This window comes from Sander lucioperca, chromosome 5, assembly GCF_008315115.2.
Source record: "Sander lucioperca isolate FBNREF2018 chromosome 5, SLUC_FBN_1.2, whole genome shotgun sequence".
In the NCBI taxonomy this organism is placed as follows: domain Eukaryota; kingdom Metazoa; phylum Chordata; class Actinopteri; order Perciformes; family Percidae; genus Sander; species Sander lucioperca.
In genome coordinates, this window is record NC_050177.1 from 9,053,702 (window position 1) to 9,080,883 (window position 27,182).

Consider the following 27,182-nt stretch of genomic DNA (forward strand, 5'->3'; position numbering starts at 1 on the left):
CCTATTTTAAACACTAGATGGCATTAAATCCCTAATTTTGGAAGCCCCTTTTGTTTTCGCCATGTCATGGACACAGGACTATTTACAGAAAGGTTACAGAGCAAACAGGTTATGTTGGGGCTGGAAAATTCCCCGGGCTACTTGTTGAGATAGATGGGGGAGCAAATAAACACGTGTTACATAATGCATGTTTGTGCGGGAGTGAAGTTAATACTTCCAGGCTAGGATGTCAAAATACTATGTACCAATAAGGGCTGGATATTTTCAGCTCTGGTATTCTTCCACTCGGTAGGCTACCGCTAATGTGAAATGAACCCACAAACCGGTGCTGTGTCAACAGACCGTCAACAACCACAGCGGCCCGCACTGACCCGGCATGGCATCCTGTTTCACTCCCCACACTGACCGACTGTCCCCTTCTTACCTAATTTCATTTTTTCCCCGTCCTGTGAAATACAAACTGGTTTAAGATCTTTATATAGTCGATCTGCATTAACCAGTGCCTGCTTCTTACTCCAGGACAACAAACTGGTCCTGAGCGGGCAGCCTGTCGGTAGTTGAGATACCCTGTAGATGTCTCTGATTGCAGCCTTGATGGAGAGACGAGGAGCAAAGGGCGATCATTCAGAGCCGTGACGTCTCCCCGGTGATGATTTGCAGCCTGTCAAGTCAGCAGCCGGCAGCCGTGATGAGACAGGAAGTTAGGTGATGTGGCCTTCAAAATAAAAAGTAAAAAAAACTCGTAAAGAAGAGAAGCGATAGAATAGAATGCCTTTAGTGTCATTGCACATTGTACAACGAAATTTGCTGTGCAGCCCCCGGAACGTTCTATGAAATGTACCGTTTTTGGTTCACATTCTTAATTTCATTTCTATGGTAGGCTACATTTACATTTCACCCATGCACCACCTGCCACATGCCTATTTTATACAGTCTATGATACATACGTGCACCTGCCGCCACACAGATAACTAATGATAATAAAAATGAATTTAAAAAGTGACACATCAGAAGCTACTATTAGTACATTGTGCCAAATGCTGTTGCACCTTATAAAGATGTTATTGCACGTTATAAAACAGTTATTGCACATTTCGCAAATTAAAACAAATCTCACGAAAACTTGAAAGTAAATGGCGTTCCACCAAATTGGAAGAATCTCGTTTAGATTGGCAAGAAATTATTATGAAAAATTGTAGGAGGGCGCTCAGAAATGCCAGATCAGACTATTACTCAACACTAATAGAAGAAAATAAGAACAACCCAAGGTTTCTTTTCAGCACTGTAGCCAGGCTGACAGATAGCCACAGCTCTACTGAGCCATCTATTCCCCTAGCTCTTAGTAGTGACGACTTCATGAGTTTCTTTAATGATAAAATTATAACAATTAGGGATGGAATTCATCACCTTTTGCCCTCAACTTCTAACAGTTCATCTTTGAATGCAGGAGTGCTAGAAAGAACGACAGGACCTGACATATACTTAGACTACTTTTTTCCTATAGACCTTCAACAATTAATGCTAAAGGTCTCTTCAGCAAAGCCATCTACCTGTCTCTTAGACCCCATCCCAACAAGGCTACTTAAAGAAGCGTTACCCGTGGTTAACACTTCATTACTAGATATGATCAATATGTCTTTATTAACAGGTTATGTACCGTAGTCATTTAAAGTAGCTGTGATGAAACCTCTTCTGAAAAAAACCCACCCTCGATCCTGAGGTCTTAGCCAACTATAGACCTATATCTAACCTTCCCTTTCTCTCCAAGATCCTTGAGAAAGTAGTCGCTAATCAGTTATGTGACTTTTTACATAGGAATAGTCTATTTGAGGACTTTCAGTCAGGATTTAGAAAGCATCATAGCACAGAGACGGCACTGGTGAAAATTACTAACGACCTTCTAATTGCTGCTGACAAAGGACTTGTCTCCATACTTGTCTTATTAGATTTTAGTGTTGCATTCAACACTATTGACCATACCATCCTTTTACAGAGACTGGAACATTTAGTTGGCATTAAAGGAATCACACTAAGCTGGTTTAAGTCTTATTTCTCTGATCGATCTCAATTTGTTAATATCAACGATAAATCCTCCAAGTACGCTAAAGTTAGCCATGGCATTCCTCAAGGCTCAGTGCTTGGACCAATTCTATTCTCCTTATATATGCTTCCTCTTGGCAATATTATTAGGAAACATTCAATTAACTTTCTTGTCAATCAAGCCAGATGAAACCAGTCAGTTAGCTAAACTTCATGTGTGCATTAAAGATATAAAAACTTGGATGACCTACAATTTTCTGATGTTAAACTCAAACAAAACTGAAGTGATTGTGTTGGGCTCCAAACACCTCCGAACTTCATTATCTAAAGATATAGCTACTCTGGATGGCTTTGCCCTGGCCTCCAGCACTACTGTTAGAAATCTAGGAGTTATTTTTGGTCAGGATTTATCCTTCAACGCCCATCTAAAACACACCTCTAGAACAGCCTTTTTTCATCTTCGTAACATTGCCAAAATTAGGAACATCCTGTCGCAAAACGATGCTGAAAAACTAGTCCATGCATTCGTTACTTCTAGGCTGGACTACTGTAATTCCTTACTATCAGGATGCTCAAATAAGTCCCTTAGGACTCTCCAGCTGATCCAGAATGCTGCAGCACATGTTCTGACAAGAACTAAGAAAAGAGATCATATTTCTCCTGTATTAGCTTCTCTGCATTGGCTTCCTGTAAAATCCAGGATTGAATTTAAAATCCTTCTCCTGACCTACAAAGCTCTAAACGGTCAAGCACCTACATATCTTGAAGAGCTCTTAGTACCTTATTGTCCCACTAGAGCGCTACGCTCCCAGAATTCAGAGCTTCTCGTGGTTCCTAGAATCTCTAAAAGTAGGATGGGAGCAAGAGCCTTCAGCTATCAAGCTCCTCTCCTGTGGAACCAGCTCCCAGTCTGGGTTCGGGGGGCAGACACCATCACCATATTTAAGAATAAACTGAAAACACTCCTCTTTGATAAAGCTTATAGTTAGAGAGCGAATAGAGTAGAGTAGAGGGAGGCAGGCCAGTACAGCCCGATCCGGTTGAGGAGAGTTCTAGCCCGACCAGGCTCCTCTCCTTAACCTGCCTCTCTTAGTTATGCTATTATAGTTCTAGACTACGGGGGAAATTCCTTCCTTCCTGTGACACACTGAGCTGCTCTCTCCTCTCTCTTTCCATTTGTTTCCATTTGTGTGCATCATTGCCCCAGAAATGCTTGTTACTAACCTAGCTCTGGGGAGTTTACTCCCCGGAGTCCTTATGTTTCTTTTCCCGCCCAGAATATTCCCTTGTATTAGGGTGGCACCACGATCTTGGTTGGAGCTGTCACTGTGGTCCAACGCTCTGCAATGCCCTGCAGTGTCCGGCTGCGTCCAGCTGCGTCCTGCCAAGTGTCTACGTCTTGCTACGTCCACCCATGCTGTGCTGTGCCACGCTACATCCTGTAACACCCTTCAGTGCCCTGTTATGACATGAACTACTACAACTACCATTTGTAGTCACTGTTCCATTATCTTTGTGACTATTATTGCCACTGTTCAGCACATCCCCAACCGGCACGGTCAGACACCGCCTATAGAGCCTGGGTCTGGCCGAGGTTTCTTCCTAAAAGGGAGTTTTTCCTCGCCACTGTCACATTAGCCACTGCTAATGCTTGCTCGCTCTAGGGGGAATTACTGGAATTGTTGGGTCTTTGTAAATTATAGAGTGTGGTCTAGACCTACTCTATCTGTAAAGTGTCTCGAGATAACTCTTGTTATGATTTGATATTATAAATAAAATTGAATTGAATTGAAATTTCCTCATTTGTATGGAAAATACTATTCCAATTTTAGTCCTGTTGTGTGGAGTAGTGTGATGACTTTGGGGGTGGTGGTAATGGGGGGAGGGGGCATTGTTTTGTGTAATTCAGGTCAACGATGGCTCTGGGGGTAGAAGCTGTTTTAGAGCGTGGAAGTGTGGGTCTTTAACGCCCTGCAGCACCTTCCAGGTGGGCTTTGCAGTGCAACAGGAGCTGCATCACAATGTGGCACTTGTACAAAAGAGCTGTAGCTACCATTCAAGGTAATTAGGGCCCGAGCACCCACACCGTCGGTCAGCGAAGGCCCTGTTGAAACTGCTATGTTTATTGTTATCTGTAGAACTAAATAGCATTTTACATTTTTCATATTTATATAGAGCTACATAATGCATGTTTAGTGCGTGTTGTCTAACGCCGTGGCGGACATTTTGTGCGTAACGCCATGAAACAGGAAGTTGCTGTAACTTGACTACACATCATCGTCCAATCTGCCCCAAACTTCACATGTGTGTTAAGAGTCCAGGCCTGAGGACATTTACATGAAATGTTTATGGTGTGGCTTACATGTGATATTCAGCAACTTGACGTGTAATTAGTGTGTGCTCTCTAGCGCCACATAGTGGACACAGGAATTGGTGCAAAATTTGAAATATGGTATTTTCAGTGCCACGCACTCAACAAAGGTCATTACGTCTATCTCATGTGTGCAGTGTCCGATGGTCACAGACATTGAACGGCGTCTCGCCAGCACCCCTGACATGCGAGAGGGTGCGAGGGCCCAATCAATGCTGCTCGCAGCTTTGATTTAATTTGTAATTTAAAGTGGAACTACCGGTATGCAGTTTTTTTTTTAGCTTAATTTACTGAACAGCTTCGGAGTCATTGGAATGGTTATATGACTTTTTTCGGGTTGAATGGTGGTCGTCTCGCTTCCCCCTAGCGCCTGTGAACGGAAAAACCACCCTTGGAACTTGGAACTGATGCTGAGGCCTCAGCGTCAGGAAGTATCGCGTGATATCAGGTCTCGCGATGTAACAAATTGCTTTACGGCACTGCACACATACAGGAACCGGCTAGCTATAAGAACAAGGTAGCGATGGAGTTTTTCACACTATCGTCATGGCTGAGCTGGCAAAAAAAAAAAAGCAGAAAGCTAGGAAAGCATTGTCGGAGGAACAGAGAAAGAGGAAACGGCAGACTGACCGAGCGAGGAGTCAGACACGAGTAAACATCGGAGCTGTGTTTTCAGAATAGTGAGAACTGAGACAAACAGAAGCCTGCAAATCCGATGCTGACCTGGCGTTCTTGCTGTTGCACTTGTAAGTATCTTTGGGATAAACTCTGTTTAATCTTTATATTTCTTGTTATTGTGACCTCATGATGTTTGCTATTGTCTGTAAAAGTTTTTATTATGATCGCTGTCTCTTACGGGCTTACTAGCTAGCTTACTAGCTGTCTAACTCAGTGGACATGGCTCCGTGCGTTCGCCGGCTTCTTTGAAAACAAATGCACATGACCAGAGGGAGAAGATGGGAGGGGGGGGAGAGTCGCAAACGAGTTTTTACAACAGTGTTGCCAAATATCTATTCCGAAGCTGTAGGGGGAGCTCTATAGAGAAACCTGCGAGCAAAAAGTGAGAAAACAGCGAAGAAATTGCCAAAACTGCATAGCTCCCCTTTAAAGGTGCTGTAGGTAGGATTGTGAAGATCCAGGACTTAGCCAAAGAATTTGAACATCGACAACTTCATAGTCCCTCCCCCCCTTTCTGCTAAAGCCCAAAACGGTCTCCTAAGCCCCTCCCCCCACAATGGAGAATGAATGCGTGTGCATGAGCAGTGATTGACACGCAGTTAGACACCCCTCCTTAAGTATCCCCAGTATAAGCAGTCATTACGCAGAAAGAATGGATTCCGTGTTACATTATTATATTATTGGATGATCATTACTGATACAGTATCGTGTCAAGAACATTTAAATGTTGCAGCTGGTCGAAGTGGAGCTAATTTGAACTATTTTATATCATGTTATATATGTGTATGTGTTATATAGTTTAATGTATACTCAAGGGATTGTATTTTATAAAGGTCATATATACATGTTTTTTTTTAACGTAAAATATGAATCTGCAAAGTTACTAACCATAGCTGTTAAATAAATGCAGTGGAATAAACGTGTAAAATAACATAAAATGGGTGTACTCAAGTTAAGAATCTCAAAATTGAGTAAATGTACTAAGTTACTTTTCACCACGGCATTCTACAGTTTAAAACATACACATTGTGGTTATTTTATAGGCTGATTAGTTTTAGCCTCAGTATGTGGGCCTGCTTTTAAGTCAACATTAAAGAAATAAGAATAAAAGAAAATAATTAGTGTGTTATCCACCAGGATTTGATTCAACACATGCTAGAAATGCTGGAGCCTGAAGGGGGAGGGTTTTTTTTCTTGTGGACTGACATTCTTGACCTCAGTTGCCCTCTTGGGTCAGCGTCTTAAAGCATTAGGTCAACAGGATTCTTTGCCTTTGTATTTCTAAAATCTTCTATACAGGCCTGTTTATATCTGCAAAAATTTGTTGAAATGTCAAAAATAAAATAATTGCAGTAGCAGAATACAGTGCAACATCTCAATATCCTTCAGTCAGACACAAGTTGGAGTTATGTCATTCTTGCTCCCCCTCCCCCCACTTGCTTGAACACCAAAGAACCACTCCCACATTTTTGGTTGACTTGAAAGACAAAAAGTGTGTTCTCCAAATGTGTCTCTAAACACCTCCATTCCATGTAGTGATAGTCCTAACAGAAGAAATGTAGTGATTAAACTGATTTTTTTTCTTCATCCAAGTATAACTTGGTATCCAAATGAAGGTAAGCAAAGCAACATATTAAAGATAAGGTCTGAGTTAAAAACTTGAAAGGAAGCATGTATGTTGAGGCAGACAACCTCCATCAAACAATAGTTCCTCTTAAACTACGGGATAATAATATAATGCATCTTTTACCATTTGTACTCAGAGGCGCTGTAATTGCTAAAATAATTGCACTTAAAAATTTGTGAAACTGTAAATATTGTAACAGCCAACTCGTGAGCTTACCTCTTCTTCTATATTTGTTTTGCAAAAAATAACCTCCAGTGCTATATCCTACCAAGATAAAGGGCACCAAATGTTTTGCTTCTTTTCATGTTTTTTTTTGCAACACTTGAATTAATTAGAGCTCCATGGCATCATAGTGTAACAATACTATTATCGACTTACACTATTTTGAGTCTATCTTCATTTTAATTTGATAGTTTTAATCTGACTATATCATCAAGTTCTCACAAAACAAATGCATTTTTTAACTAGCCTTAATTCTTAAGTTTGGTTGCAACATAATTATTTATTAACTGTACATCTCAGTTAATTTCCTGTTTATTTTTCTTTCTTGCTATTCTTAACAATAACACTAATGAAATATTTCAACACGTGGTTCTCAAGACAGGTTTTATTTTGAAACTTTTAATCGGAAGTGTTGTTTCTCCCCTGCTGGTTTGATTGTATTGGCTGGATGATGGTTTGCTTACTTGGAGCAGGACTGAGTTTGGAGCGGGTACTGTGAAATGTGTAACCATGATGTTGCCTGGGTAATCAGCGGAGGACGTTAGGAGACAGAGGTAAGAACAACTGTGACAGCCGACACTTTTATTCTTTCCGTTGATCATTTTTACGTGATTATTCTCCGATGAACCTACTTTCCAGACTCATTCACTTATTTCAACAATTAATATGTGAAATGTCAGTTTTGTGGCGGGTTGTTATAATGCCGTTTTACACCAGATAAGTGGAAAATCGAGCCCAAGTTTGGCCGCAGACGGATGTGAGATTTTTACAAAACTTGATTTTAAGCTCAGACTGTATCGCAGACTGTTCGACATATCGTTGGACTATTTTGGATAAATTGGGGTCTTTTATTTGTCGGACAGCAAGCGTTCCCTCCAACACCGCGCAGCCAGTAAATATAAGCGCGTGGACAGGGTTAATTTGTCGCAATGTGTTTGGATAATAAAGGTGGAATTGTGCGTGTGCACCTGATGCGCTCTGATGTTGCGGTTAGTTGAGGATGCAGCCTGTCAGCATCACTCGAGATGTTGCTGCTGAGTGAGAGTCTAATCATTACTCGGACTGTCGTTTCGGGATTTAAATGTGGTGAAAAATACATGTTACCAGTGTCAAGATTGCGCTTCATTTTCATGCTTTCATCAATTCGATAGTTTAAGAACTTATTTATGGATTTTTAACAGAGCGGCTTAATTGTCTTTAACACATCTAATCACGTACGTGCGCAGCGTAAATGAACTAATCAGCCCTGCAAGGCGTGTGTTGATAGCGACCCTACCTGTTGAGGGCACGTGTGTGTGTGTGTGTGTGTGTGTGTGTGTGTGTGTGTGTGTGTGTGTGTGTGTGTGTGTGTGTGTGTGTGTGTGTGTGTGTGTGTGTGTGTGTGTGTGGAGCTTGATAAATAGAACCGTCACCTCTCAGTATGCAGACGTTATTACAGCGACGTGACCGCTCTCAACTAGACCTCAGACTAATCACCTGCAATGGAAACTGTTGCTTTGTGCTTATCGACCTGTTGTCTGCTTTCGGTTCTTAATTAAAATAAATAAACATGTGGGGTGTATGAGATCAAGCGGGGGTTTTAATTTCACTGAATATATTGAATTTGATATGTTTTGATTTATATTATATATATATATAAAAAAATTCCATACCAATAATCATGGATGAAAGTGTACACTGGAGTTTAATTAAACGCCTTTTACATCACAATGTAAGCCAGACAGGCACTAATGATCCTCTACCCTCCCCCTCTGCACAAATCACAGACACTACAACCGGCTGAAGGCAAGTGAAGCAGGCAGGATAGCCACACCTCATGCGTGGGCTCGGCAAAGGTCCGAGTGGATACGGGTCTGACAAACATGGGTGTGCTCCAGCTCCACAATCCCACTCACCCCAGCACGCTTCTGCAGCGAGCCAATCAGATGCGTCTGACCGGCACCTTGTGTGATGTCATCATCACGGTGGACGGCCAGGAGTTCCCGGCACACCGCACCGTCCTGGCCTGCACCAGCAAAATGTTCGAGATCTTGTTCCACCGCAGCAGCTTACGTTACGCCCTGGACTTCCTGTCCCCCAAGACCTTCCAGCAGATCCTGGAGTATGCCTACACCGCCTCGCTCCAGGCAACAGCTGAGGACCTGGATGACCTGCTGTACGCCGCTGAGATCCTGGAGATAGAGTACCTGGAGGAGCAGTGCCTGAAGGTGCTGGAGACCATCCAGGCGGAGGAGACGGAGGAGGTGGCGGTGAGGACTCACAGCTCCGGAGACCACAGCGACCACAGCCGGGCCAGGCACTGGAGGCACATGTTGATGTCCAAGAAGCATTCCATACAGGATGGACCCAACCACATCACTCCCACCGCTCTGCACCACCTTGCGCTGTACCACATGAGGGAAGGGAGTTCTCCTGGCCTAGAGCCCGACGCGCCTCCTGAATTGTGCCCCAAGCTGGACACGGATGTCGACATGGAGAGTTCCCAGCAGCCTCAGCGCCGCAGCGCAGAGTTATCCCAAGCCTCATCCCTGGATCCTGGCAGAAGTATAAAATCCGAGAGAATGCAGGTGGATGATGCCAACGGCTGCGAGGGCAGGTCCTCCAGCACTGGGGAGGGAAGCTGCGTGTCCGACCAGCCCAGAGACGAGGGCCCGGGGACGCCCCTGAGAGGCAGCGTGATCACCAGCGCTCGAGAGCTGCACTCAAGCCCCGAAGACGGAGGACAAGTGGTTGGTAACACTCTGGACAGTTTTCCTGGGATCTCTGAGAAACATCTGGCCTCCATATACTCTGTGCCCTCCAACCACCCAGGGGAGGGGATGCTGCCAGTGTCCGTTTCAGTGGCCCCGTCCCTGGGTGTGCCACTGGACCCGAGGGCCTACAGTGGCCTCCTGCACCAAGGCTTGCTACACAGGGAGCTCCTCAGCAGGCTAGGCCAGTTTGCAGCAGGGATGAGGCACGAGGGCCAGGCTCATGGCCAGCAGTGTTGTGGGGAGTGTGGGCTTCAGCTGCACAGCAGGCAGGCCATGGAGCAGCACAGGTAACATGCACAAAACATCCATCAACAACACCTTTTTTTACACCTTCCTGCAGCATTACACTATATTCTAAATCTATTTTTAGTATCTTAAGTAATGGGAAATGAAACAAAGTGAAAATTTGTAACCACTTGGTGCCCAAATTCTGATAATCACTTGTAAAAATCCAAAAGAAAGAGGGCATAGTTACAGTCTCAGTGACACTCACTGCTCAAAATCTTTACTGACAAACGTGTGTTGCATCTAATAAAAGATCTGAGGGATGTGCAGGTGCATTTGTGCTTGTGCGGTATGATGAAGTAGTTGATTATGCTGTTAGGAAAAGCACTGGTTGTTGTCTTTTGAATTGACTTGTTTCTTGGTCTGCAGGATTTTTTATTTTCTTTGCTCCATCATGTTAAAATACTATGAGAGTTAAAAGCTTGAAGGAGCAACAGTAAATATGTTAATTTATTCTCAGGGACACCTGCACTCATGTTTTAACAGTTATACGTCTGGGGTAAATTTTCAATCAGGTCTTTGTGAGGTATTTGATACAAAGAGGCCTTGGTGTCGCATAACGCTGTTATTTACAAAGCCTTATTTTGTATATTCTGTTCTGATTATTTGTGCAAAAGCGTGCATCACACAACAGGCTGTCTCCCAGGCTATTTGATATGCATTCCTTTGCATCAGTAGAGAGGAGCCTCTCAGCAGGGACCAGAATGGACGCTTCAGCTAGATGATGGATAACTTCTGCTTCACGACCTGCTCTGTTGTTTTTTGTTCATTCCTCCTTTATTCACCAGCTTGTCAGTTTAGATTTTGTCATTGTACACACAAAGTTACAGACTAGCTCAATGACATCTCTCATTAACTTGATTGCAGATGTTTATAATTGTGCGTGCTTGGCAGTGTTTGACTCATCACTAATCATTAGAAACAAGACAATCTGTTAGCCAACAGTCCTAATACGCAGTTAACTCAGGATTAGGATCATAGCCATTCCCTGTCCGCGCCCGTGGCTGACATTTCAGCCTTGTGTAGCTCCAGAGTTGTGTTGAAACCGCCCGGTGAAACAGAGCATCCTGTGGGATATTTAGTGATGCGCGTTGCTTACTCATGGAGACAGGCGGATGTCCGCAGGTTGAAGGAGTTGCATTGGTGGCACTGCTTAAGGATGTAATGAAGTTTCTGTAGGTCTGTAACCAGGTCACTGAGCATACACCTTGGTCTGCAGATTGACATTTTGTAGTTTTGTTGTTAAAGAAGTTTCTCCTGGCACTCTTTACTACTGGAATTAAACAGTTTAGATTGCAATTTCTTTTCTTAAGTAGTATAAGGGAAGAGGAAATAAAAAAATGGTGTTCCTAAATTAGAAATATGCAATATTTTTTTTAAAGTTGATGCCTTCATAACAAAATTACTACAAAATTAAACTACATTATTTCATGTTATCTTTAAAGGTTACTGAAACTTCTGTTTATAAAACTAATTATAGTAATATTTTGGTTGTTTTCAGTATTTTTAAATTAATGAACTTAGAATTAATAATTGTCATTGCATGCTTTTTGGTATTTAGAATATTACCAATTACCATTTTTATGGTATTTTTGCCTTTTATTTATTTTTGGGTGCGTTTTATGTCTTCATTATAGTGGAGAGGAGATAGGAATGAGAGGAGTGAGATGGGGAATGAAATGCAACAAACATGCCTAGCTGGACTTGAACTGAGAACGTTGTGGTTACATGGTCAGCCCCTTAGACCACCAGGATGCTCCATATGTTAGCCTTTTATTTAGTTATTAACAGTGGAGAGAAAAAAATAAATATATACATCACAGTTACACGGTTGACACCTCTGCCTGGCCATCAGGATACCCAAAATAAAAGTCTCATGTAAATGCTGAAGTAAAAAATCAGTCAAATTTCAGTCAAATCTTCAAACTACAGTAAAAAGCCAAAAACCCATCAGTGCTCCTGAGCAAAAGTATTCTTTTTCCAAAATATGGTAATGTTGATTTCATGCGTGCTAAGTTACATCTCATAGCTCATTTATTTAGACCACAGTGTGTGTTTATTGGTCGAGTACTTTTTAGGCGGTAAGCAGGGTGATATAAGGATAACAGTACAGATGCCTTGCATGCTTTTATGTGTGAGATATGATATGATAGGTTTTGCTGCTGGCGCAACTTAGGCGCATCATCGTCTTTTCTCCTTTTCATTGCAGCTACAGGAGAAGTGTGTGTGTGTGTGTGTGCATGTTATGCTAGGAGTGTGAGTATGTGTGCATGCACTTGGTGTGTGTGTGTTCTTGCGTGCGTACCCAGTGTCTTGCAGTGCTGGCGGGTGGAGGCACGCGTATGTCTGCACTCTGAAATTAGCCAGATATCCTATTGTCTGTGTTCTTTTAGCATTCATGCGTTGTGATTCACAACTGCAAGGGCCTCTTACACTAATGATGCTGCATTCAGCGAGGGATTCTTGCCGGAATTAAAACATGCTCCTCTTGTTCGGAGGACAATGCTGCTTCTGGGTTTGGGAGATCTTACAGAAAAAAAAGGCACAGAACCGAGATACTTTTATTATCACAAGTGCATACTCGCTCTGTTCTCGGATCTGTTTAACACGCTCACATTTGTGTTTGTCTTTCCACAGGAGGCTGCATAACGAGGAGAAAGGCCACGGCTGTGAATACTGTGGCAAACACTTCCAGGACAGCATGCGGCTAAGGATGCACATGCTGTCTCACACAGGTACTTAGGAACTCTCACACTCACATCTCAGAGTATTCGGTGCTTACACAGCCTCTTGATAGTGCGGCCTTTCAAATGCACCTGTTCATACTACTACTCCCCCCTCCCTCTTCCTCCTACCAGTTAGTGCTGCTCCGAATACTTGGATCATGCTTTCTTTTCCATGCTTAGGTCTATGTACCTCCCTCTCCTCTCCGTCGCTCTCTAGTCTCTCTCTCTCTCTCTCCATTTGAATCGTTTCTGTGTTTTTTCGGAGACTCTGGCAGCACGCCAGCTCTGCCCCTTCTGAGTGATGACATCATCAGCTGCCGGCAGGCCTGGGTGTTCTGCCAGTGTTCCGAAGCGTGTGTGATGGCTCGCTCGCAGATGTGTGTCCAGGAACACACTGTACCCAAATGCAGACTTAATCAGACCTGACTGCTCTCCCAGCTACTTTATCCAAAATAGAGAAAGAGGAGCGGGGAGTTGAGGAGGGGGGGTGAGGAGGGTGGATCAGGGACTAAAATGAAACTAAAACAGAAACAGAGGCCTCAGTTGGAATATGTGTATAGACAAGGAAAGGTCCCTGTCCTCTCCGCCTGCTCTCTCTGAGGATTGTTGGGGAATGACATACTGCTGACAGATGAGAGAGAATCTGCTTCTTTAAACTTCACCTGAGTCGTCCCTTTATACCCTTGCCCTGCATAACCCTTAACCACACATATTGTATTGCATTACCTGTAGACCTTAGACAACACGCTTTGATTTTCAATTCGCAGTGACATCCACGACAGCAGCACCTTTAACCTAATTTGAATTTTTGCATAAACTCTCCCCATCCCAATGTGTCAACCCATAATACTACAAAAAAAGAGAGATGTGGATCTCATTTCTTTGTCACTGTGTATTTCGGTATAGCAGCCTTAGATCCCGCTGGTTGCTAAGGAGCGAGTGCTCCACTGCTCTAATGGGCTGATTTGGTATTCAGCTCGATGCTGGCTCTTATTTTGGTATGCCAGACAAAGTGTTTTGATGGAGGACGATTGCAGCCGCGTCTGGAGACAGTTTGATGGTTTATGGATGAGAGCACACTCCGTGCCTTTGACTGCACAAGACAATGCACTATGTTCTCTTCTTCCCTTATCACACAATCTCACACAACACAACACACCACACTGGACAGCGTCACACAACATCAGCATCTACAACACTGTTCTAGTGTTACTCCTATATAAGACTACTCTCCATCAAATTTTATTTTGCTCCGTGTAATAAAATGCACCGTTCCCAAACACTAACCAGTTTGTTTTCAAAAAGTGTTGCTTTTAGAAATGAACAGATTGGGGCTTTTTTGTTATTTGTGTGCAGCACTGGGAACAGTGGCACAGTGTCTGTGTATAGAGGCATCGTAAGAGTTGAAAGAGGACCACATTTAGGCTGTAGCGCTCAGAGTTCCCAAAGCTTGTGGGTGTTTTAATGAGTCATTTTAACTTCATTTAAAGCCAGCTGAGCAGAAAATAGATCAGTGAATGAGCCCTGGGCCAGTATGGATCTGCAACCGATTTACATCTCTGTGAGAGCCAACCCACATCCAAACAGCTGTGTGTGTGTGTGTGTGTGTGTGTGTGTGTGTGTGTGTGTGTGTGTGTGTGAGAAAGAAAGAGTGTGTGTGTATGTGTGTGTGTGTGTGTGTGTGTATGTGTGTGTGTGTGTGTCTGTGCGCATGTGTGCGTGCATATCTGTCCTATGTGTCTGTCTGTGCAGGTGTGAGGTTAGTGCAGAACAAGGATTGAACATTTCTGCAAGCAGTATGCATACTTGTGTCTTTCATGTCTTCATCAGAATAGACAAGGGCATTCCAAAGGTGAACTGGGAACTGTAGTTACAGTGCATGCGATGGGATTTGGGGTGTTGACTCTGAAGTGTTTTTTGATAAAGGGATGTGCCGCAGGCGGGAAGCGTCTGCTGTAGAGAGAACACCCAGTCCTTCTGTGGCCTCTCAGGCAGACAGTCTGCTCACTTTTCAGACTGATAACAGGGCTCGGTAAATAAAACTCTTCAGCTCGGCTGTTTTTTGCCTTTTGTTTTTGTGTTTTTACAGCGCTTTCCTCTGCTCCATTGTACTCTGCACATTTGCTTCTTGTGTTAACACCTGAAAAGCACAAGTGTGTGACAAGCGAGGCTCTTTTGGTGACTTTTAAAATAGGGCGCCTTTGTTCCCATCTTGTTGCTTTTTCCACAGTTCTCTTTTTAAATGCCAAATTAACTGACTTACTGTAACAATTACAAACACACCTGTTTGTGTTTACTGTCTTATCATGATACCTTATTATAAATTTGATTTTATCTACAGCTCCTGCCGAGGCGCTGGTGTGTGATCAGTGTGGAGCAACATTTTCCTCAGAGGATGCTCTGGAAGCCCACAGGCAAACACACACAGGTACGTCACACACACACACACACACACACACACACACACACACACACACACATTCTGTTTAACCTGGACAGCATGCATTGAGCTATGGAGTAGGCCGTGACTACGGGACTCGTGATTGTGGGTCTAAACTGGCCTGTCATGCTGGCTGGGTTAAACTGTTCCTGTCATGATGCTCCATAATGTATCATCATGAAGGTGGGAGGCCCTCTCACATATCACCCACTAATATCTCTTGGCATCCAAACCTACTGCATGCCACTTTGCCACAGCTGTAGCTTTACAGCGCCAGCATTACAGTTTCACAGACATACTATCCTCACCTCCTGCCTGAGAGTGCCTGTGGAATTATTTACTTCACACTACAAGATGAACACCTTCTGTTTCTCAATCATCTCTAATGTAGAAAATTTTTGTACAACCTTTTTCTTGTCTGGCATTAACAGTTGGCATCAGAATAAATCCAATTTAGTTTTTTTTTCTTAAAAGTTTTTTGGCCGAGTGGCTGCACAAACCTGGATGGTGTCTTGTGATGTGCTGTCTGAGCTCTTTGGTGTTTGGAACAACCGGCCTGAGGAGCTGAAGTCGCTTTCATCTTTTTAATCAATTCATTAAACCCACATCAACAGACTTCTGTATTATTAGTAGCAATCAGTAACAGAGTGCTTTACAGTACAAGAAGAGGAAAAGGGAAACAAGAAGATAAGACAATATATAAAACAAGGGAAATTAAGTGTATAACCTATTAAATAGAAGGGTTGCAAGAGTAGCATTTTCAATTAGTATTTGTATTACTATCATCAAGAGTGTTATTATTACTTCTGGTGCCACTTTATTATGATAGTAGAGTTATTAAGGGTTTATAAGTTGTCAGTAACGACCTTATTGATGGTTAATAGATAATTCATTAATACTTTCTCTATCAACTTTACCTTCATTATCCGTGAGGGCCAGGTGAAACATAAAACTTTGATAAAACCTAAGATGATAAAACATAATAATACAATTGCAAAATCTCACCACACAAGCTAACATAAAACAATGTATATCAAAACAATATTAAAACAATATATATATAAGGACATTCTGCAGTTGCCAGGTTGTGTGCCTACATTTTATAATTTTTTTGGTTGGTGTATATTCTCTGCTTTGTATTTTTAGCTCTTTGATTAATCAGAAAGAAAACCTCCTGGGAATTGTTTAATCCCTGACACTTCCTCTGAAAATCTCAAAAATCTGAACAAATAAAACCTTTAATGACATAATTACAATATCATTTATAACTTTAGGCTTGTTGGTTTATTTTGAAGTAGAGCTGAAATGTTAAGTCTATTAATCGATCAGTCAAAATGACATATTTTGATAATTGATTAATCGTATAAGTATTTTTTTAAGCATAAAAGCTAAACATGTACTGCAAGCAGCCTCTCTATGTCAATATTTGCAAATTTGGGGTTCTTGGACTGTTGGTTGGGCAAAACAAGCATTTTGAAGACATCTACTTGGGCTCTGGGAAATGTTGATGGACATTTTCTACTATTTTCCCACATGTCATATACGAAAAGATTAAACAATTAATCAAGATAATAACCAGTAGAACAAATAAAAATGAAAATAATGGATAGTTGCAGCCCTTTTTTTTAAAGAGGACAACAATAACCTATGACCCAGTTTTTATGCAGAAGAATAATAATAATAATAAACACTAACTAACATGATCAGTCAAATATGAAGCCACAACCTGGTGAGTTCTAAAGCATTGATAACTGTTGTATTGCCATTGATAAAATCATTATTGGCAACCTATAAAGCCTTAACAAGTACGCCGTGTAGGGAAGTGGCACGTTACTCTTGAATATTATCCCATTAGCTTGAAGTGAGAAAGACTTAACAACACTTGTTTGACTCAAAACTCTCCAACTGTGAAATACAGGCTGTGTGGTTGTCAGACGACACACACAGTGTACCTGACCGTGTCTGAATCCACACCTTTTCTGCTACTGTCAGAGAAAGGTGATAACCCTCTCAGGAGCATTGGCATGTAACTGTAACTCCAGGTGGCACACACAGTATGAATACTTAATGGATGTGGACATGGAGGGGTGTTAACGATGCCCAGAAGTTTCTACCCTTATCTGCCCAAGTTGTAAACATCCAGAGCTCGGTTTCAGCTTGGCAGTGTATCCAGAGCAGGGTACAGGAGGGCATTGCTCTCTCATTTTGTCATGATCTTAGCTCGCTCTGCTGTGACGCATGACCCTTTTTACTGACTCTTATTGTAATCTCTACAACCGGCATCAGCTACAGGTAATTTAATCATCTGTGTGGATGATATGCTCCAACTGCATGAACATTTACATTCAATAAACATAACCTGGTTTTTATTTCTCCTAAAAACACAGGATATGTCCGTGTCGATTGGGCCGCCTTGCCTTTAATTTGCCATGTGGCATAACCAGTGAGCCAAATGAGTGTCCTCTGAGCAGATTAACACGTGTCAGGCCTCAGCAGCTGCAACATTGCTGTCCACCTCCTCTGGAACAGAAATAATACTACTTTTGGGAGACCTTACTCTGAAGCAATTTGGCAACACTGGCTACAGTGAAAGTCTCTTTAGCTATTTTGATATGTCAGAGGTGAATGGCCGTGGGTTGTTGAAGTTAGAGATCAAAGAGTGGGGAGTGGACTGTGGGAAGGGAAGGGGTATGTGAGGACTTCCTGAGGGCAAGAGGATTGCTGCTGGTATTGAATGCCAGGACTGAGAGGGAAAACAACATCATGTGCTGCTGTTTACTCCTCACCACAGCACTGTCATAGCCTCCTCTGACCTACTTGTCAGTGCCCAAAATAAAAGAATGGATCTGTCTCTGAATTGCTCTCACAACAAAGGGGTTTGTTTCATCAGAGCAAGTCAAAGGCTCTGGGGCACCAAGCTCTCAATTTTGGAAAACCCAAGACTGTATCTTATCTCTACAGCACGCACAGAAATTGACTGTATGTGCTTCGAGTCATGCTGACAGACATTTTGCCACCTTGCCTTTAAGGCAAAGGCCATAAGAGTGCTCCTTTGTGTACTCACAGCAGCTGCACTGTTTCCGCACATTACAGGCTGCTTCATCAAGTGAATAATATTACCTTCTGTCCGAGCCCTAATTAAACAGTCCTGTAGTCCATTCAGACAGTGCAGAAATTGTAGCTAGCCTAATTGTGTGTCCATTATCATACTGCGCCCTCCTGTTTATACCCAATTCATACAAGCCTTAAACTGAATTGAACTGAGCTCTGTTTGGCCAGTCTACCCCCAGTATTTATTTGCATTCACTGTCATGATACACAAAGCCCCGGGATGCCCTGTCATTTCATATATAGCAGATAGAGAAAATATTGTAAACGTTCTATAAATGGAGGGAAATAAAACCGTGTGTGACCTCAATGAACCGATCCATGGAATGGTGGTTAAACACGAGCAACGTATCTCTTGTTGCATTAATTATTAAGTTGGTTGTTCCTCACTCGGGTAGATTAGCAGTCTGCTGATGAGCGCTCGGGGTTGTTTAAGGTACTGTAGCGTTTGTGTATGTGCTTCTCGAGCTGCCACAACTACAGGGAGCTGTCTGCATGAACACATACAGTAGTGTGTCATGTGAGGTCGAGCACATAATGTAGCCCCGCATAATGTGTGTATGTTTAACTGGGTGATATCAGTGAGCCAGCAGACAGCGAGCACATACACTGAGCAGGGCCCTTAGGACATAGTTTACAGTGTCTTCACATTGCATAGTCTAGCTAGTGGACATGATCAGCCATGATCTAATATTGTAGATTGTGAAATCTTTGTGAAATGATTTGCCCTTTTTGATGGCAACAGAAGATTTATTTAGCTTTGACTTCATTTACAATTTACAAAAATTCTGCAAGCCTTTATTCAAATAATGCCGGTCAAATTACACGTGTTTTTATATATATATATATTTTAGCAGATATAAAAGACAATTTATTCACAAATCAATCGGTTTAATTGGTGTGCTCTGGACATTGAAGTTAAGATTAACACAGAAGAAATTATACAGATTTGCGGTCGTCACTGAATACAATCTCTTGTTCAATTTGCAGCGGGTTTACTCCCAGATTCTCAGGGTGGGAAAACTTTTGTTTGCCGCTTGAAAAGAAACAGGCTGCGCTTATTTGTGAATGAAGGGATTAGCTTGAACACTTCACCCCAACAAGGACCATGATCCTATCTGGTTGCCTAGACACATGGTTTTGTTTCTTAGGCAGCGTGAGAGCGTGGCTGGCTCCCACCTCGGTTGGACTGAATAAGTGGCAGATGTATGAAGGCAGACCATGTTAAATCACATGGGCATACTCATGGTCTTAGTGGAGATATGCTGAAATAGCATAGCAACCTCAAACCATCCTGCATTACCAAGCTAATTGTGCATTAGACAAGCCGCTCATTAATAAAATGCACACAGTAAATGATTTTATGTTCTGCCTCATAGCAGATTTGTTGAAAGTAAATCATTATTCCCACTGTTAAGGCTCCCTCCCACTAAACACAATGCACAGTCAACTCTCCAACCTTTGAGGAATACCATTGATTACATGGTATTTACCCCATTGAGGGGCAAGGGTCAGGGGTCATCCTGTGCCTTAAAACCCAAATCCCAAGCCCATTGTCTGGTTAAGGGTGAGAAAGCAGGGGGCAATGACAGCCAACTTTAGGGCTTATTCTCTCATAAAGAAGCTTCTCTGCACTTATTACCAAAGCTTACTGGAAAACTCTACAACTGCAAATCCTTTTTCTTTGAAAAGTTAACAGAGTGCAGGGAGGAGAAATGCCACCACTAACGCATACAAACACTTCCTTGCCACGGAAGGGTTTTTGTTTACACTTCAAGATATTATTTGTTATTTTTATTTTCAGCGTCAGTTGCGCAGAATAAACCGAAAACGACTGCTGAGCTGTTGTCACCATGTGACAACCTGAGATCAAGAGTGAGATTCTTGTGACAGAATATTTGTCATATTTCTTTACTCAAGTTTCCGTATTGTTGGTGACAGGAGGATCAGGATATACATCTGTGAGAGTCTGCGAGTGTGTCAGGGAGTAACGGGTTTAACCTCCACAAAGAAAACTGGGATGTTGAATTTTCAGAGCAGACAGAACAAAGTACGCAGGCTGTATTGAAACACGCATTTACAGTACATGATAGTTAATAAAGAAAGAGTGGAGAGAGGATGATTAAAGTAGCTTTGAAGTATCTACAAGGTGGTTAATATGCCATTCAGCTTGTTAAGGGCTCTGCTCTACTCTGCCTGTAGCTAAAGTATACTGGACACATTGGAACAGAAAGCACTCCCCCTGCTGGCTGCAGCCAATATTACAAGAGAAACTGGTTAAAGTGGATCAAGGCTTCCTCATCACAGGTCATGAGACTGCATTTTAAAATGCCTTTAGCTATTTTTAGGTAGATCATTATCCAGGCTCTACTGTTGCACAGTGCATAGTGAACTGGCATTAGTTAGGCATGACTCAAGCAGAAAGTGAAGCTGGTTAGGCAAAAGGATTTCCTGTATGGTCAGCGGCTAAGGGGGAGTGGAGAGGGCGCAGAGGCGTTGAGAATGCAGGGTCTTTTGTCTTCAACTAAAATATTGTGATCCGTGGGTGAGAAAGGGCCTTGGTCATTAGGCGACAGCATAAAGACAGGGATTGTAGGAGTTGCGTAAGGAGCCTATGACTAATGGGCTTGGTCAATGAGGGCCTGAACCTTATTGTGTGCCCTTTGTGCAAAAGTCCACGGGCTAAAGCCTCTGAACAGGTGCAGTTCATTCCACTGGATCGCCTCCCTGCAGGATTGTTAAGATCAGGGAATGTCTTTCATCCGGTCTTCTTGCTGTTAATGATTAAGAATGATCAGTTCTATTAGTGCTGTGGTTTTTTTTGGGTTTTTTTTGGGGGGAGATTTCAAAACTAGGTTAAAAAAGAAGTAACATTATTTCAAAGACTAGGCTTTGTGGTTCTATGCCAAATTATATTTATCTGTGAAATGTGAAGTCTAAAAGAGCGTCCTGCTTTGTTTGAGCAAATTGTGATACTTAGATTAGTAAACAATGCACAGTGAATGTTTCTGATTTATCCCTGAAAATGTGAATTTGCTTGATTTGTTTCTTTTTCTTTCCACTTTGAACAGGCTTGCCTGTTAACTTGATTGAACCAAAAGTGTCTGACACTCTTCCCTCTTAGTATGAGTGTGCTGTATCCCTTTCCCTGCGTTAATTCCAATTTAATTGCCAGTTGCCTCAAGGCACTTCAATAACAGTAACAAATGATTTGATTTAGTGGACCTCATCAGACTGCATTTTAAATGCGACACAGCAACCCCACTTGAATTCCAATGAAGTGCTGGCACAGTCCTCTGTTTACTAATGATCCTCCGCTGGAGATGTCTGATTGAATCTGAGTCAGGAGCAATGGGACCTGCTATCATTGTAAATGATCTGCAACCTGAGCAGACAGAGAAATAAGGACCTCATAATCTCACATTAAAGCCTCACTCTCCAGGACATGCACATTTTGTCCAATGCGGCTGATTAACCAGTCCCTCTGTCTTAGCGCATATATACATTTGTATCGGTGTGAATGCCAGAATGGATTTGAGTGCTGGCGTACACAGACTGTAGATCAAGTGTTGACTGTATGACAGCCAATGGATCTTCTTCACATAGCCACTTTCACTTGAGCTAGCCTGCCAGCGACTCCCTATCTGTATTCCTCTCCACACTCCGTGCAACAGGAAAGCAGCCCCAAAGAGATGCCAGGTCACACATAGGATTAAACTGGATTGTGTTTTTTCCTGCAGTCCTGCCTTTAATGGCTTGATATCACTACTTAACATTCTGCACAGAGCGCATAGTGTAGGCATCATTTAGGGTGGAGCTACTATCAGCCGCTCTTTGAGCACAGAGACAGAGGACTTCACAGGCTGGAGCTGACTCCTGATGGGGAATGAAGAGAATAATTACACATCTAACACACCAGGAGGAAGCCATTGATTGTGTGATTGGCATGCTGTGCATTGTGTGGGAAATTCTTAAAGAAAACAATGACTTTCATGGTTTAAAATAGAACGCATAAAGACTCGCAGTTGAAAGTGCCTCTGGGCTTTTAGGGGAGTTAGTTTAGGTAGAGGCACTTGCTCTTTGAAAGAAGCTTTTCCCTCTGAGGACTCACACAAAGTTGAAGTGACCCAGTTTCCCCACTTAAGGCCCTGTCTGTGTATGGTACTGAAATAACTGCGTGTCTGTGTCTTGTGCGTTCTCCAGGGACTGACATGGCGGTGTTCTGTCTGCTGTGTGCAAAGCGCTTCCAGACCCAGAAGGCCCTGCAGCAGCACATGGAGGTCCATGCAGGCATGCACAGCTACATCTGCAGCCACTGTGAGCGCCCCTTCCCCAGCCACACTACCCTCAAAAGACACTTGCGCTCGCACACGGGTAAGAGACGGATCATTGGCACCATCATTGCTGTCTATAGTGTCCTTTCATAGAACATATGCATGTGGTGTCAAATGCATGCACATGTTGAAAAAAAGAGACAAAGACGGCTGGGTTTATTTTTGTATATAGGTTAATTTCCTTTAGGTTACTGGCTTTAAGGGTTTAGTCAATTTGCATGCATCCTCTCCCACCCTCCTTTTCACTTCTCTATAAGATGACTCACCTCTCTGATGACAGCACTGTACCGTTATGGCCGGTGCATATTTTGGGCAATTTCATCCTGTTTATATTTTGGGTTCTTAGACAGCCTTTGGGCTTCTGCAATTCACGGCTGTCAGTTCTAGTGTGGTTCACACAAAATGATAGAGGGAACCCAAATAAATATTGAAGGAAAAGCAAATGGAAATGACTTGTCTGTGTGTTCTACTGAGGGTGAGTGTTAGTGCCGCAGGAGACGGAGAGATATTTACTGAAAAGATGTCCCCCTTTCTTCTTTTACCTTAAATAACACTCCCAGCTGTCAAGATGGCTTGATGTCTAGACAGGAGAAATACATAACTGATGTGAAGAGACAGAAGTGAAGGGAGTTTTGGCCATGGCAGCGTATCTTGTTTGTATGCCATTCTGCTTGGAAGTAACATTTTGTAAATGTCATCTGCTCCACAGTGGGGTGGGGGATTGGGGAGAATCGGCCTGTAATGAGGAGAGCAATGTATCCTCTGACTTGGCTGTTGCTGTGGACACTGAGATAATGAGGCACATAGGTCATTGGAGATGAGTCAAACCCTCAGCCTAGGAGAGAAATAGATTAACTACAGTATATAGAACCAAGCAGCACATGCCTGGAGGACTTTTATTAGCTATTAGCAGACAGCCAAGAGGAGTGTCCTCATGTCATAACATTAGCAACGTCTGAAAGCGCATTATTTCCCTGCTTGATATGCATGTGCAGAAAGGGCTCTGTGACTATTTGACCTACGCAGCTGCATATGCACCCATTCCATGTTGTGCCAAGGATAAAGTTAGCCTTCAATGCTTCTCACGATAATGGGCTGTGTTGGTGTTGTGGCTGCTGTTGTGACACCACTGTGTTTTCAGGCGATCACCCATTTGAGTGTGAATTCTGCGGGAGCTGTTTCAGAGACGACGGCACGCTGAGGGGCCATAAACGCATCCACACAGGAGAGAAGCCTTATGAGTGCAACGGCTGTGGGAAGAGGTTCAGCCTCAAACACCAGCTAGAAACACACTACCGTGTACATACAGGTGAGAGTTCAGAGCTGAAAACACACTCACATATACAGGAGACCAGGGTCTTCAGGGTATTTCAGTGCTGCTAATTGGGCTGATTTTATACTGTTATTCAATATCTTTCAAATTTATATATATTTAATATTTTATTGTCAACAAATCCCATAAATAGGCAAAAACCAACAATGAATTGAGTATGAAGTATTGTTTGTGAAGCTTATTCCTCCAAAACACATAAATAAGCCACACTGTTGCACTACGTGACATAGTGTCTTCATTATTATGAACACAGCCACTGTAGTTTATTTTGACTCATGCCATATACACTGTCCTGCTGCGTAAAAACACTCACACACACACACACAATGTGTGATTAATACGCAGCGGAAAATAGTCTCCCACTAATTTACTTTTACTTGTGTTTGCTAAAAACTACAGTGCTACAGCTGTTGTAGAAATTACCTAACCTTTTTTTTGTTAAATTGCAACTATATTTTTGTGACCTGTTTTTAAAGATTTATGTCTTCTCTGAACAAACTGGCTTTGGTGTGCCACAGACAGGGTAGAGAAGTCCAAAAAATATTAAGAGTCAGACTAATGCATTTAAGGTTTTGGTCTTTTCGTGGGACTGTTGTAAAATCAGATAAAATATAGAATAATGCCAGATTTTAAAACTATTTTTTACAGCTAAAATAACAGTGTGTCCTACAAAAATATATTATTTTATGAGTAAAAATAAAAATTCCACTAAAATTGGAACTAAATAATAAAAATAATAATACATTCTTATCGCAGAATTATTATGGTTTGCAGCTTTTAAAGCTATTTTATGGAAGAGGAAACTTACACAGTGCCTTTAAATGTAATTACTTTATATTAAAACACTATCAAACCATTAAATGACATTATTAAGATGTGCAACAGGTCTACATTTTATCTTTTATTTTTATCTTTAAAATGCTACCTGATTCCTTGCTGAGGTCGTATTTGCGGTGGATGACGCGGACTGGCCAATATCTAATCAGCAAACCGATATAGGTCTAATCCTAGATCACAAACACCACACAATACCACATCAAGTACAGTGGACTGAAATAGAGGTGAGTCCCATTTCACCTGGCAGGCCCTCTGGCTCCGGGTCTACAAGGTTAATGCTGTATTGTTGAATTTTTCAGGTGAGAAGCCATTCGAGTGTAAGCTGTGTCACCAACGGTCCAGAGACTACTCGGCTATGATCAAGCACCTGCGCACTCACAACGGAGCTTCTCCGTACCAGTGCACCATCTGCCAGGACTTCTGCCCGAGCCTGGCCGCCATGCAGAAGCACATGAAGGGCCACAAACCGGAGGACGTGCCGGCCGACTGGAGGATAGAAAAGACTTACCTGTACGTCTGTTACGTCTGAGCAGGACTTGGACCGCACACGCTGTCACTGTTGGGTGAAAACCTCGTAACTCCAGTGTTGCTGTTTTTTTCATGCTGAAAGATTACATGTCTCTCTATGTGTTTAAAAAAAAAAAAAAATTCAGACTCTTTTTGGATAAACTGAAAAATGCATTGTGGGAAGTTGTCATTCTGGGAGATGCAAGGTTTTTACCTGACAACAGAGACATGCAAGCACGAATACAAATGTGTGTACACACTAGGGCTGCAACTAATGATTAGTTTCATTATCAATTAGATTATTATTGATATAAATGTGTTTGATGATTATTATTTTTACTACGAAGTGATAAATCGTTAAGTCTGAAAAATGTCAGAAAAGTAGTCACATTTTGGTGACAAGGTGACATCTCAAATAACTAGTTCTGTCCGCCCAACAGTCCAGTCTGAAGAGATTCAGTTTACAATGATATAAAGCGAAGAAAAGCAGCAAATTCTCACATTTTGAGAAGCAGGAAACTGTGAATATTTTGCATTTTTCTTTCCCCAAAAAATGACTGAAAATTGTTGACAATGAGTTTCTGACGACTTATTGTTTCGGCCCTAGTGCACACAAGTATACACACACACACACACACACACACACACACACGCCACACACACACACACACACACACACACACACACACACATACACACTTTTGATAATAACTGTATGTCTAATGGATCCACTGTGGTTAAAATCTAAGCCACAATGGCTGTGACTGCTGACCTGTATGTGTAGCAGGAGCTTTTTGATTGATGAGTCATCTTCTATGATTGTGCAGTAGATGTTGAAAATAATTCCACAAAGGCTTGATTGGCTGAACATTGCAACATTATCCCTCCTAAATTCCTGTGACATCTCACTTTTATTTTCTGCTGTTGGATTTTTGTTATTTTGGAGTTGTTCATTTCCTGCATGTTTTACTTGAATGGCTGCCACGTTTTGACCTCATAAGCTTGATCTCTTTATTAATTGCCTTGTCTTTCTTGCAGTGGTTGTTATTGTTTCAAGGTAGCTGGCTTACAATTTGAGTTCCTCTTGCAATGTAGTAGGTTTTGCTATTTATATGTTGTTTATTTGTTACCAAATATGTGCTGGTTTTCATCACACACTCTGTGTCTCTTGGGATGATTTCTAGTAGAGCGAGCTCTACCTCTCCTCACTTCTAAACCTACTGCAAATCGTTCAGTCATCAGTAGTTTTAATTTTCTAACAAATACATCAGAATTTAAATGAACAAGCAGTGTGTAAAAAAACAGCCTCAACATGGCTTTTATGTGTAGTTTTTTATCATTAACTATATATACATGTCTTCTAAAAATCACAGAATCAGAATTTTCTAGGAGAAAAAAGGAGTTTTTACAAAACCTGAAAAGAAAATTCTGACATTGAATCACTATGAGCAGGTTATTGTCAGTTGTAGTGTAGCTGTAATGTACAAACTGTCATGGTATGTTATTCCCTTATGTGAGCCTAACACAGGCCTTATAGATTTAAACATGTTGTATTTTTGTATTACAGTAATTTGCTATCTGTTTACATTTGGTATGATTTGAGAAACATCTTAATGTGTGTTTTATAAGTCTCTGATTTGATTAAGATCCCTTCCTTGTGCCTCTTTTATAAGTAGAGCATTGATGTGCTTGAGTACATGGGTCTGTGCTATTGGTAGTTGTTTCTGGGTGTTTGTTTATTGTTACTTAATTAAAGATAGACTGCCATGTAGATCCACTTTGTCTGAACATTGCAACTGGAAGCAACATACTGTGATAGTGGCTGATACTCTGAGACAAGCGTGTACTTTTTTCATCACAATTGCTTGGAACTTGCATCAAATTGTTCCCTTCAAAGTGACAATGGACTGAGATCTTTGGA

General features: G+C 42.0%; 2 protein-coding genes across 2 annotated transcripts in view; both read left to right on the forward strand.

Annotated features, from left to right (window-relative positions):
- ncam1b (neural cell adhesion molecule 1b) overlaps nucleotides 1-16,176 on the forward strand; it is a 113,644-nt gene extending 97,468 nt beyond the window's left edge. The window contains exon 25 of the transcript XR_004897424.1: nucleotides 15,137-16,176. The gene's annotated coding sequence lies outside the window, so the exon portion shown is untranslated. The remainder of the gene's footprint in view (nucleotides 1-15,136) is intronic.
- On the forward strand, nucleotides 7,354-25,776 carry zbtb16b (zinc finger and BTB domain containing 16b). Its single transcript, XM_036001528.1, has 7 exons — nucleotides 7,354-7,492; nucleotides 8,705-9,978; nucleotides 12,614-12,711; nucleotides 15,044-15,130; nucleotides 22,454-22,624; nucleotides 23,726-23,893; nucleotides 25,054-25,776. The coding sequence occupies exons 2-7, from the start codon at nucleotides 8,801-8,803 to the stop codon at nucleotides 25,281-25,283; spliced, it is 1,932 nt and encodes a 643-aa protein (XP_035857421.1). The 5' UTR covers nucleotides 7,354-7,492; nucleotides 8,705-8,800; the 3' UTR covers nucleotides 25,284-25,776.
- The last annotated feature ends 1,406 nt before the right edge of the window (nucleotides 25,777-27,182 follow it).